Below are 13,335 nucleotides of genomic sequence, written 5' to 3'. Positions count from 1 at the left end.
CTTTTGCTGCATTTGATTCCCCTGTGAAGTCAAACTGGTGGTTAGATGGTGGATGTGCAGCTGATTTGCAGCTGATTTGCCGCTGTTGAGCACAAATGTCAGAAGATCTGACTAAGTTACACCCGGGTCTTCTGCTTCCCGCCCTGCACCTGCTCAGATTTACACCTCCACAGCGGAGCATCGTTGCCAGAGCCGTGTGGTCGGGGTAATTACATTCAGAGATGATATCCGGCGGCCTGGCGTTGGCCGTCTGCGGTCTTGTGCTGTGGAGGTGATTTGTGTCCCTGCGTTAATGGAGATGCTCCGCTGGAGAAGCCGTCATCGCAGCACGGACGCCGCCTCGGCCTCCTCCCAGAAAGCCCGGCGTTGCTGCGTTGCTCGGAGGCAGAAACGCTTTTCCCAGAGACGCTCTGAATAAATATCATCCTCCCTCATCACCAGAAACATTACTCTCCCACAGGCTTCTCCCTCCTCCTCTCCCTCCTCTTCTCAGGCCTCGTTAGCGATGCAGCAGGCGGCGTTAGGAAGATGACCGAGGAGAGAAAGCAGGATTAACCGCCAGCATCCTCACGTCGCTGAGGCGTCTCCAGCAGGAGGGCTTCAGCTTTATGAGTCATTCTGTGGTCATTGAGTTTCCTCTAATGGGGTGCTTTCACACCTGTCCCGTTTGGAGCAGTTGTTCCGAAACAGGGAACGTTTCCCCCTAAAGATCGGAACATTTGGTATATGTGAACACAGCAATCGCGCTCGGAAACGGCACAAAACAAGTAAGCCGAGATCACCTAGGAGAAGTGGTCTAGGCTCGATTCCATTCGAGACCTGAAACGGTTAATTTTTTTTATTTGTAGTGAGAACATGATCCAAACAGCAACCGATACAACTCCATTCATCGTGTATGTGCTACCGCGGCGCAAGGAGAAGAGTCAGCACAGCCTCCACCACCTTCTCTCTTATTGGACGTGCGTGTCGTCCCAGCGCGGCACGGTGAAATTAAACAATGTTCAATTCGGGCAGGGTTTGCGCAGCGCGAACCCTGCGGCAGGCGGCCTCTCGTCCGCCGCTGAGCTCCGCTCACCTGTGTGGCTCAACAGCGCTCCCTAGAAAACTTTGTGCCTCAAGCCCCACAATACGGTTTGACGTACATGCACGAAAATCGGTACACACCTGTATCATGGCGCAACTTAAAGAAAAGTCTCTTGGCGCCATGGCCGAAACCGAACAGGAAGTTGGCCATTTTGAATTAATCGTGTCATTTTGGCGAAATTTATGCCATTCCTTCGGCAGTTAATACGGCCCGAACCGTAACGTGCCCCCAGGTGTGTTATACATCAAAATGTGCGTCTCCTTCCTCCGACAACAAGCATTACTTTTCTCTTTCAAAAGCGTTACCGTGGCGACGCTAGACGCCAAAAAGCGCGCCCACCCTTCATCTGATTGGTTCAGACAGAAAAAACTTTGTGCCTCAAGCCCCATAATACGGTTTGACGTACATGAACGAAAATCGGTACACACCTGTATCATGTCGCAACTAAAAGAAAAGTCTCTTGGCGCCGTGGCCGAAACGAACAGGAAGTCGGCCATTTTGAACATTCGCCCCCCTTCATCTGATTGGTCCATATTTGATAGTTCCCCAAAAGTCAGCAAATTTTGCATGCAAGCCAGGTCTGGTGATAAATTTGATATTTCATGGTTTGCATTAATGGGCGTGGCCTAACGGCTCAACAGCGCCCCCTAGAAAACTTTTCTCTGCCATAACTTTTGAATGGTTTGACATAGAGAGTCGTGGGTGGTGTCATCGGACTCTGTATGGAGTCCTTGACCTTCATTGGCCTGAATTAGCCCCGCCCCTTCTTCTGATTGGTTGTCCCTATTTTCTGCCATAACTTTTGAATGGTTTGACATAGGAAGTCGTGGGTGGTGTCGTTTCTGATATGCTTATGGGGGGCGGTGGCCATGAGTGCGAGGGCCCGTTCATCGCTGCTTGCAGCTTTAATTGTTGTTGTTATTGTTGTTTTTACTATAAGTGTAGTTATTCTAGGAATGTATGACTATGTATTTATGTCTTAGATGTTATCATTTATGTAATATTTTATGTACTTTATGGACCCCAGGAAGATTAGTGGGCGCCAAGGCGGCCATCCAATAAAAAACAAACCAATGGTTGTCCGTTGGTGTGATCGGCACCCGACTGGATCCCTGCCGTCCCTCACGTCTCCGTCTGCTCCTTCTGTCCCCGTCTCAGTTCAGGGTGGAGGGCGAGTGGTGGACGTGGATCGACTACGAGCGTTTCCAGGAGCTGGTCCGCGGCTACGAGGAGAGCGGGGGCCGGCGGAGCTTCTCGGCTCTGGACTACATGGCTAAAACCCCGCGCTGGGCTCTGTTCGGGGCCCGGGAGCAAGGGTTCGACCCGGCCGAGACCCGCTTCCAGCGGCGCAACAAAACCAGGGACATCTCCGGATGCTGATGTTGGAGGTGACGGAGGGGTGAGGGGGTTGTGAGTAAACACAGCTCAGAATGTAAGGTTCAGCGTTTTCTTTGTAGTTGAAATGTTCTTTTATTGTCCACAACTGTGTCTGTTCTCGTTTTTTTTTTTACTTTTTTAAATGCCATTCCCCCGTCGTGTGAGTTTGAGCGCTTCGTTTGCGTCTCACACCTGCAAAGATGTTTGATTCAGTCCATTTTATTATTGTTACTGTAAGCTTCCTTTGATGTCTCCGACCAGTCGGCGACACAGGAGCTGATCTTGCACTAATTAAGCTCGAGGGTTCGAAGGTTCTTCGTGTCTCGGCTGCATCTTTCCAGGCTCCTTTGATCTGTCCTCCGGCTCATTTGGGTTGTTTTTCTCCTCCATCAAAGTTTCTGATCCTCAGATCCGTGTTGAGTGACTCGGCTCTCATAAGAATGTATCCAGACTTGAGACTGAAACGTTACTGTGAATTTGTCTGACATGTCGTGGCAGCGCTGAAATGAAGCTGAGGGCTTCACTGAACATTGATCTCCTGTAAACCTGAACATCACCGTACCAGAACTATAACTTTATTACTTCCAGCCGCTCAATTCAAACTTAAATTTCTTCGCATTAATGTAAAATAGCTGGGTAAATGTTGGTCTCCGTTTTCCTTTGTCTTCAAAGCTCTTGGTGTCGCGAAGCCTCCGGCTACAGACACAGAAACTGTAATAAATGTATTTGAATGATTTACTGTGTCCCTTTTCTTTCTTTATTAAACACATCAAAGCACATTTTTCTTCTGATTTCAGTCGTGAGTTTGTGCTTCTTCTTTTTAATCAGCGTCTTTGTGTGGTTTGGAGAAAGGAAAGATGTAATGATGGATCTGACTTCAAACAGTCGCTCTGCCCACAGAACAGGAGGGTTGGAGCTCGTAGGAAGTTTAGAGGTTTACAGCAAACTCTTATTTAAGAATAAAACTCAAGTACATCAAAAGATGCATATATACTTATATATACTAAACCGAGACCAAGACCAGAGAGTATCAAGACCAAGACTAGTTCAGCTCCAGACCAAACAGAAATGTAGTAATGTCTTGATCCTGCGTGATTGTAGAACATCAGCACCTAAACATCAGCTAGTTTCCATATGAGCTTGTATTCAACTGCAGCACAATAACACAGAGAAGTGGATGATGATGTTGAACTCACTATAAATGTTTCCATCCATCTGAGATCAGATATGTGTGGCGACTGCACTACCGCTATTCTACACTATTGGAGGATTGACTCCAGTGCTTTTAGGGATTGACCTCTAGCCTAGTCCTCTAGCAGAATAACCAGCTCCAACACCCCCCTCCACCTCAGAAAAGTCATGAATAGTAAATTTTACTGATTTAAAGGAGATTGAGGCAGGATTTATGAAAAAAAAATCATATACGTTTTAAGTTTTCTAGTAATGATGTCAGATGAAGCGTTCCAAACCAAAAAGAATGAGTCCTCTAGCGTATCTCTCCTTTGCCTTGAACAGGCTGTGTGCTGCAAAATGTGCTGCAATTCGGTCCCGAATTTCCCGCGCTGTCCTGCGGATGTGACGTCACATGACGCTGCATGCGCGTTCTCCCCGTTCTCCCGTGCCGGCTTCACTGTTGGCTGCAGTACCCCCAACGGCTGTTGTGGCGAAGGGTGGCGCTAGAGAGTCTCATTTCTTTAAAGGAGCCTCAAGCTCCTTTAAAGGGGACCTATTATGAAAAACAGGTTTTTCTCTTGCTTTAACATATATAAAGTGGTCTCCCCTCAGCCTGTCAACTATGAGAAGGATGAAACAACCAAATTCTGCAGTGTCTGTACAGCCGCCCGGATGAGCAGTGTGATGTGGATCTACGAGCCAATAAGATTCTGCTCCCGTCATAGAACAACAACAACTAACTCCGCCGGCCGGAGCTTCCGCCATCTTTTCGTAGCGGTGTATCGTGATGGCGTCTGTTCTAGCTAGACATGCGAATTGCTCTGTTGTTGGTTGTAAAAACCAACACAAATGTCTGTATTCTGTCTTTGTGCCCTCCCCTGCTATGCGTCATTCAGGCAGCCAATCAGCACAGAGCCTCATTATCATAGCCCCGCCCACTCAGAATCCCGCATAGATAATGAGGTTAGAGAATGGGAAGATAAAGACATGGCTCAGAGGCTGAATTTCTAATTTATTTAGAAAAAACTATCAAAAGCTTGTTTTTAAGACATTCAAGGCCTGTTTAAAATATGTATTAGATGCCATAATAGGTCCTCTTTAAATTGGATTTAATTTGGACATGAAACCTGAATTTTAGATATTATGGACTTGAAATTAAATTATTTAACATTATAGTAATTAGATTACACTGAAGAACTGCTGATCACCAGATTCTGTCACATTGGTTTGCAACGGCATCTTAATTATCCGAGTCTGAGACCTGGAGAGACCTGAGACAAGACCAAGACCACAAAAAAGTGGTCTTGAACTAAGAAGAAAGAACTACAAATCCAGCATAAACTAATAAATATTTGTCTCAGGCAAAGATCAGCGGATGATTTTATCCACAAACATGTTATTGTCTTTAAAACGGAGCATGAAACTTTCCTCAGCAACTATTCTTATTAACATTTTCTTTCAGAAGAGAGACATGTTTTCATCTCTGTGGTTTATTTATTTATTTATCCTTCTTGCCTCTATCCACTTTTAGAAAGTCCCACCTCAAGACCTGCATCTGAAGCTCCTCCTCTTTTAGGCCATACTGAGCTAAAACTTGTGCCAAAGTAAAATAAAACATTCATTAACGGGGAACATTTTATTTCTCGGCCGTGAATTCTTCAATTTTCTACCGTTTCTCTTCAGAGTCTCTAAACACAGAGCCGTCTTTGATCCGGTCTGGTCCGTGGTCCAGAGTAAACCCGTCCGTGTGGTTGGTCTGCACATGTGTGAATGCTCGCCTGGCCATGCGAGGTCTAAAAGGTCTGGAAGGAGTGACCTATAAACCTGCCGGCTCCCCGTGGAGGTTCTGTCGCCGGCGTGCTGCCGGACGCCTCGGCGAGGGATTTCAGACGTCAGCGATGGATTCATACGCTCATCACTTTTCCTTCAAGGACGATATGATGATGCGTACGAGGGAGAGAAGCATTTACACCAGTCCGCCGGAATGTTTGACCCTCCTGTAGGAGCCCTGACCGGGTCTGAGCCCCGTTCCCACCCTGGACACGTTAAACTGATCCCTGAACCTCCATCTGCACTGCAGCCTGAAATGTTTCCAACGACCACAAACTGGCAGAGGTGTCAAAATTATTCACATTCATTACTCAGGTAGAAGTATAGATACTAGAGTTTAAAAATACTCCTGTAGAAGTTGAAGTATCAACTCAAGTTTTTTACTCAAGTAAAAGTATAAAAGTACTGGTTTCAAAACTACTTAAAGTATAAAAGTAAAAGTAACGTAAGGGGGAAAAAAGTAATTAAGGACAAAAGCCATTGAAAATGAATGCATCTTAGTATAATGCAAATATATTAAAGAACCATATATGTGTACTATTGAGCATTAACATGTGTTTCAGAGAGCAGAAGATATGATGACTAGTTGCCTATAAGTATTGTAATGGTGCAAAAAGTCAAACTTCAGAGGCATGTTATCATTTATCCTAACCTTTATTGGAATGTACATCCAAGTTTAGTTGCAGGAATCTGAGGGAACGGATGTAAGAACAAAACTGGACAAGAACATCTGAAACAACCACAACCAAATTCACTCTATCCGGATGGAGCAATTTAACTGGATAGTTTTTATTAAAGGCCGAAATGAAATAGAGTAACGAGGCTGTTTTTAAAATGTAAGGAGTAAAAAGTACAGATAATTGCGTGAAAATGTAAGGAGTAAAAGTAAAAAGTCGTCTGAAAAATAATTACTCCAGTGAAGTATAGATAACCAAAATTTCTACTTAAGTAAGGTAACAAAGTATTTGTACTTCGTTACTTGACACCTCTGCAAACTGGTCACCGTGACGTGAAACTAAACACTTTTCTTTCTGTCTCAGTCGAACGAACCCAACGAAGGGAAGATGTGGGGGCGTTGGGCCGGGCGGCGCGAGCTTTGGACTCCGGCCGGAGAGCAAAAGGCTGTAAAAAGATAATCAGGCGTTCCCGAGATTGCATATTTACTGTACCTCGTTCAAATCAAGATAATGAGAACAAACATCGAAGCAGAGACGTTCAATAAACGAGACAGCCCACTACGGTTGTGTTTCCTGTATCTGTGTCACGTGACTGCCACGCCCCTTTAGGAGACTAACAGCAGGTCCTGAGTCTATTGAGTCCTATGGGAAAAGTGAACGTGAGCACAGATTATTACCAATTCCTTCGCCCCATAGTAACCTAAGTAAATATGGGATACATTTTTCAAAAGCCACAAACCTTCTGAACATTCTGACACCAAAATGGAAATTTTCAGACCGACAGATTAGGAGAAAATTAACTTTGTTTGAGACCTGCCTCTGTCTGAGCAACACACTCTCGCGAGATTTGGCATCATAGCTAATAATATAATATAATATAATATAATACATAGCTCTGCTCAGAGTCGTCGGTCACTGCAGAACTGCCAAAGTCGTTTTCTCATCGGATAAAATGAAGTTTAAAACTAAAATAAAACTTGCTTCTTTGCTTAATAATACTGTTATTGTTATTATTGAAGTCTTTTTGGAAGAGAAAAAAGAATATTAGACTGATCCGATGATCTTGTACTGGGTTGATATCAGAAATTAAAGTATCAGATAAAAAAAAACGAGCGGCAAAATAAGGCGCAAATATTAAAGTTGTACTGTATCTAGTGTTGTATGTTCCAAAACGATGTGGGGAGAGGGGCGACCACGCCCACTTAGGAGACAGGAAGTGTTTACCATTTCATACCATTGGCAGAAGCGGTAAACGGTGATCTTCTGTATAGAGTATCTTTGACCGAAGTGAAACCGAAGTGGATGCTCAATACTGTTAGTCCTCGATCAATTTAGTTAGTTTATAAAGCACCAAAATCACAACTAATGTCATCTGGAGGTGCTTCAGCCATGCAGCTCAACTCCATCAATGCAAAACCAATAAAATAACAAAAATGATAAATATTGGAGACCTGAAGTTTGCATCAAAACACTTCTTTGATACAATCCTGATGCAGCAGCAGGCGACTGTGGGAAGAAAAACCCCGCCCCGTTAACAGGAAGCAGCCTCCTGCAGAACCAGCCTGAGGAAGGGGGACCGGGGCGACCGGTGGGGACGGGTGGGGCGTTCGGAGGAGAGAACAAGAACAACAGATCAACTAACGATGGTGTCATTAGTAGAGTAGGAGCAGAGCTGGGTAGTAACGAGTTACATTTACTTGAGTAAGTTTTGGGAAATTTTGTACTTTTAGGAGTAGTTTTGAATCACTATTTTTCTAATCACTTTTTACTTTTACTTGAGTAGATTTGTGAAGAAGAAACTGTTACTCTTCCTCCGCTACATTAGGCTACGTTGAGCTGTTACTTTTCTTTTATCCCTTTTATCCGCGTACGCGTCAATCTCATGACATCACTGGGTGATTCTTTGGGAAAAATGTTTGTTTTTGCATGTTTTGTCACATTTACACAGACTCAAACACACACAGAGTTTCTATGAGTTCATGTTTGTTCTAGTTCTGCCTGGTTAAAAAAGAAAAGTACAAAGGCTTCACATTTTGTGCTACTTGTGCTTAATTTATTTTTTTTATTCTGTTTATTCTGTTATTTTAATTTAAGCTATTTTTTATTTTTTATTAATTTTAATTTATCTTATTATTGTATTGATTTAATTTGCCTGAAGATGATTATTTTGTACTTTTGTCTGTTTGAATGGTTGTTAAAAAAAATAAATCAGACGTTACTCAACAGTTACTCAGTACTTGAGTAGTTTTTTCACCAAGTACTTTTTTACTTTTACTCAAGTAATTATTTGGATGACTACTTTTTACTTCTACTTGAGTCCTATTATTCTGAAGTAACAGTACTTTTACTTAAGTACAATTTTTGGATACTCTACCCAGCTCTGAGTAGGAGAGAACAGAGTGAGGAGAGGTGCATCATGGGAGGTGGCCCGGCAGTCTAAGCTGTAAACTTAATCAACTAGGAAGGTTTTAAGCGTCATCTTAAAGGTGGAGGGGGGGGGGTCTGCTTCCAGAGGAGCCCGGTACCTGAAGGTTCTTCCTCCCCTTCCACCTTTAGGAACTCTAGGAACCACGAGTAAACCTGGTGTCTGAGAGTGAAGTGCTCTGCTTGTGAAACCAGAGTAAAATAGAAAAACAGATAAAAGAACACAGAACCGGTTCCTTGTTTAGGGCCACGACTGCTACGTGGGCCTGCTTGATCAAAAGGGTCATCTGGGGACTCAGGTCAGTGTTATTTATTCAACATAATCATATTCCACAAAGCCCTTTCTTCATGAAAGTCTATTATGGTATTTATTCATTGGTAATTAATTTGTCCATATCTCTTGTGCCTGTTCACTCACTGTTCACGGTTACATGAACGGAATTAATAATTCCGAATTAAACTAATTTCCTTCAAGTTTACATGGAAATAGTAATTCCGAATTGAGGTTTACTTGGAAAACACGTTTGATCGGCTTTATCCAATTCCACTTATGGTCTGGGGGTTGGGAAGGTTCTGATTGGATAGGGGGGGGACCGGAAGTTACGTCTACTGGAAGAAAAACAAACTTAGCCGCTACAACTTTGAAAAGCTCACAACTTTTATGTTTCCTGCCATCTGTTCTTTTAATTATTTCCAGGTCCTCCAAGCTATTTATTAAATAAATGGTCTCTGCTCTTGACCACCGTTTACTGCGTGCTGCCATCTTGAAACTTTGTTTGGAAAACAAGCCCAGCGCGGAATATAAGCGTCATGGAGACAGACGGGCGAGGGAACGAGCAGAAAGAAAGACCGGAATTAATTTAAAGAGGAATGAGTGTTTACATGATCACGGAATTATTCTATGCAGATTTAAAATCGGAATAAACCAGCAACTTACTTCGGAATTAAGTTTAATTCGGAATGGCCATTTTAATTCTGAATTAGGTGTTTACGTGGTAATTTTTACTCATTTTAAATCAGATTTAATTTTAATTCTGAATTAAACTTCCCATGTACACGCACTGAGTATATGTTAGTGTCTGTGTGAATGGGTGTCCGTTGTCCAGCCTGGGTTTGGAGCTCTATGCTGGACTTGTCTGGGTGGCTCATAGTTGGGGGGTTCTCATGCTCCGTACCCGTCTCCGCTCCCGCACACCTTTTGCAGGGGGGTTCCCGCTTTCATCGGGGCACCACAGTAGTCCTGATTCAGTTTTACAGACCTGGAACAGTTGTTGCTTGTGTCTCCGCCTGTTTCTGTTTTTGTTTGTTTTTCTCTCCTGCAGATTCCAAAGGTTTGTGTGCCTGTTGTGTGTTTTCTTGTCTTTCTCTTTTTTCAGATTTGCAGCAGATGCCCCCCCTTATACCCTTCATATACAGGACTGTCTCAGAAAATTAGAATATTGTGATAAAGTTCTTTATTTTCTGTAATGCAATTTAAAAAAAACAAAAATGTCATACATTCTGGATTCATTACAAATCAACTGAAATATTGCAAGCCTTTTATTATTTTAATATTGCTGATTATGGCTTACAGTTTAAGATTAAGATTCCCAGAATATTCAAATTTTTTGAGATAGGATATTTGAGTTTTCTTAAGCTGTAAGCCATAATCAGAAATATTAGAATAATAAAAGGCTTGCAATATTTCAGTTGATTTGTAATGAATCCAGAATGTATCACATTTTTGTTTTTGTAATTGGATTACAGAAAATCACAATATTCTAATTTTCTGAGACAGTCCTGTATATGTAAAAAAAAAAAAAAAGCTTCAAACCGCAGAGAAAACTGGCTTATAGGCTTCTGGCCTGTTGTTGCTGGTTCCTCTGAGTATAAATATAGAAAAATATATATTAGTAGGGTCATTTACACATATCAATCACTTTCAAAACAACCAGTGTTGACCAAAGCTTTGCAGTTAAAATCATGTAAAACACAGACTTGTAGAGGAGTGCTCACAAGGATGGAGGAAACTGCCTCGGGAGTTTAGTAACTCAGAGAAACATTTATTTCTACCAAACAACAGATCAGTCAGATCTGAGCACTCGAGGGTTTCGAGGGTTAAAGTTTAAAGCAGAACTTTTCAGCAACACTTCCTGTCATGTTTTAGGAGGAACGACCAGTGAAAGACTTTTCAAAACCTCTGAAAGGCCTTATATCTGTAAAAACATGAAGAAAAAGAAGGAAAAAGAGTCTCAGACTTTAAGGAAGAAGAAAAAAAAGATAAGACATGTTTAACCGGTTTTTGTTTGTAATTTTAACTCTTTTTAAGAGCTAAAGTAAACAGCCACAGAAATGCTGGTTATGTAATGATTGTGCAACGTTAGTATCATTTATCACGACTGGAGCTGGAAAGCGAAACTTAACTGACTGCAGCAAAAGAGGCGGAGCTAGACGGGACAGAAAGATTCAAACTCACACCCTTAAAGTTTACCGGAGCGACCGTCGGCTGCAGCCGGGACAAACCCTCTCTTGTCCCCCGACCAAATCCCCCGGTGGGTAAATATTCAAGCTCCTGTCGTTAACAGAAGTGTTACAGGAGTTACGGTTCCTGTTTTTTCACCGGTGGACCTTTGTCCTGAGGAAGGAAGCATGTCTGCGGGAGCCAGTCTGCAGCACACGGACCAGTTCCTGTGTCCCATCTGCCTGGACGTGCTGAACGACCCGGTCAGCACGCCGTGTGGACACAACTTCTGCAGCGGCTGCATCACCCGGAACTGGAACTTCAGCGACCGCTACAGCTGCCCCATGTGCAAGGAGAAGTTCGACGCCAGGCCGCAGCTGCGGGTCAACACCTTCATCCGGGAGGTGGTCCGGGACTTCCGGCGCCAGTTCCAGGAGACGCGGGCGGCCGGGCCGGGCCAGGCCGCCTGCGACGTGTGCCCCGGACCCAAGCTGAGGGCCCTGAAGACCTGCCTGGACTGCCTAGCGTCCTACTGCCAGGTCCACCTGGAGCCGCACCTGACGGCCCCGCGGCTCAAGCTCCACCACCTGATTGAGCCGGTGCTGAACGTGGAGGACCGGGTCTGCCACAAGCACAACAAGCCCCTGGAGCTGTTCTGCCGCACGGACCAGGCCTGCGTCTGCTCCCACTGCCCCGTCTTCGACCACAAGGGCCACGCCTTCGCCTCGCTGACGGAGGAGTCCGCGGAGAAGAAGGTGACGTTGGGGGAAACCAACGCTCACCTCCAGGAGATGATCCAACTGAGACAACAGAAGATCCAGGAGATCGCGGGGTCGCTCTGGACCGGCAACGACAACGCGGACAGAGAGAAGGCGGAGGGCGTCCAGGTCTTCACCACTCTCAAGACGTTTGCGGAGAGAGAACTGGCGCAGCTGAACGAGGAGACGGACGGGAAGCAGCGGGCGCTGAAGACCCGGGCCGACGGCCACGTCGGACATCTGAACAAGGAGATATCCAAGCTGACGAGGAGAAGCTCGGAGATAGAGCAGCTCATGAGCTCTGACGACCACCACACTGTTCTCCGGAGGTTCCCCTCCCTGAAGGAGGCCCCCCGCACCAAGGACCTGGCCCGGGTCGGGGTCCAGCCGCCCTCCTACGAGGGCACGGCGGTGCGGGCCATGATGAGAGCTCTGGAATACCTGCAGAAGGAGCTGAAGGACCGGATGCAGGCGCTGGTTCAGGCCGAGCTGGGGAGGGTCCGCCAGTGCGCGGTGGACTTGACCCTCGACCCCTACACGGCGCATCCGTGGCTCGTCCTGACGGACGACGAAAAGCAGGTCCACTGCGGGAACGTGGGGCCCAAGTGCCCGGAGAACCCGGGGAGGTTCTCCAAGTGCGCGTGCGTGCTAGCGCGGCAGAGCTTCTCCTCCGGCAGGTTTTACTTCGAGGTTGGAGTGGAGGGGAAGACGGAGTGGGATGTGGGCGTGGCCAGGGCCTCGGCCGACAGGAAGGGGGACGTGAAGCTGAGGCCGCAGTTCGGCTACTGGGTCCTGAGGCTGAGGAACGTGTACGACTGCAAGGCCCTGGCCGACGAGCCCGTCTCCCTCTCCGTCTGGCCCGTCCCTCGGAAGGTGGGGGTGTTCGTGGACTACGAGGAGGGGCTGGTCTCCTTCTACGACGTGGGGGCGCCACTTCTTCTCTACTCCTTCACTGGGTGCAGCTTCAACAGCAAAATCCACCCGTTCTTCTTCTGTGGCCTCAATGAGGGCGGTTCGAACTCTGCACCTCTGGTCATCTGTCCCGTCAGCTGAGACACCGGGAAGACTCGGTAACCCCCCGTTACCGAGGGAAACGCTCCCAAGTGACTGCTGATGGGATGTTTTATTCATCTTCTCATGCAGCTGGGGGGGGTAAGTGATGTGCAATCAACTGTATCATGTGACCTAAAATGTGTAACGGTTGTGCAGCTCCAAGTATACCCCTCTTCCACCAAACTGGTTCCAGAGCTGGCTCTGATACCCCTTTTTCCACCAAACCAGTTCCAGGTTGGTTCTGGTTCTGGGCCAGTGCTGAGTTTGGAACCGGGCTTTCTGTTTCCACTGACAAAGAACTGGCTCCGGGCCAGAAGAACCGGTTCCAAGGTAGCACCAAGTCTTTGCTGGTCTAGAGGAAATAATCGCTTACGTAAACAGAGGGGGCGGAGTTATTCAGACCAACGGCAATAGCAAGACTGGGAGACGGAGACATTTTCAAATAAGAATGAATCTGGATGCAGCAAAGCATCATGGGTCTGAGGAGGAGACAATCTGTCTTTTAGAGACGTGTCCACA

At 45.7% G+C, this 13,335-nt stretch overlaps 2 protein-coding genes across 2 annotated transcripts in view; both read left to right on the top strand.

The window, feature by feature from the left end:
* tyw1 (tRNA-yW synthesizing protein 1 homolog (S. cerevisiae)) overlaps nt 1-3,195 on the top strand; it is a 91,176-nt gene extending 87,981 nt beyond the window's left edge. The window contains exon 16 of the mRNA XM_061719863.1: nt 2,243-3,195. Within this exon, the coding sequence (XP_061575847.1) occupies nt 2,243-2,464 (222 nt within the window). The 3' untranslated portion in view covers nt 2,465-3,195. The remainder of the gene's footprint in view (nt 1-2,242) is intronic.
* Nucleotides 3,196-11,193: 7,998 nt separating this feature from the next.
* Nucleotides 11,194-12,816, top strand: LOC133442577 (E3 ubiquitin-protein ligase TRIM39-like). The gene has a single exon (XM_061720584.1). The coding sequence runs from the start codon at nt 11,194-11,196 to the stop codon at nt 12,814-12,816; it is 1,623 nt and encodes a 540-aa protein (XP_061576568.1).
* The last annotated feature ends 519 nt before the right edge of the window (nt 12,817-13,335 follow it).

The sequence above is a fragment of the Cololabis saira genome, chromosome 4 (genome assembly GCF_033807715.1).
Source record: "Cololabis saira isolate AMF1-May2022 chromosome 4, fColSai1.1, whole genome shotgun sequence".
NCBI classification, from domain to species: domain Eukaryota; kingdom Metazoa; phylum Chordata; class Actinopteri; order Beloniformes; family Belonidae; genus Cololabis; species Cololabis saira.
The sequence above is the reverse complement of the archived record's forward strand: the minus strand, read 5'-3'. Positions and strand labels throughout refer to the sequence as shown.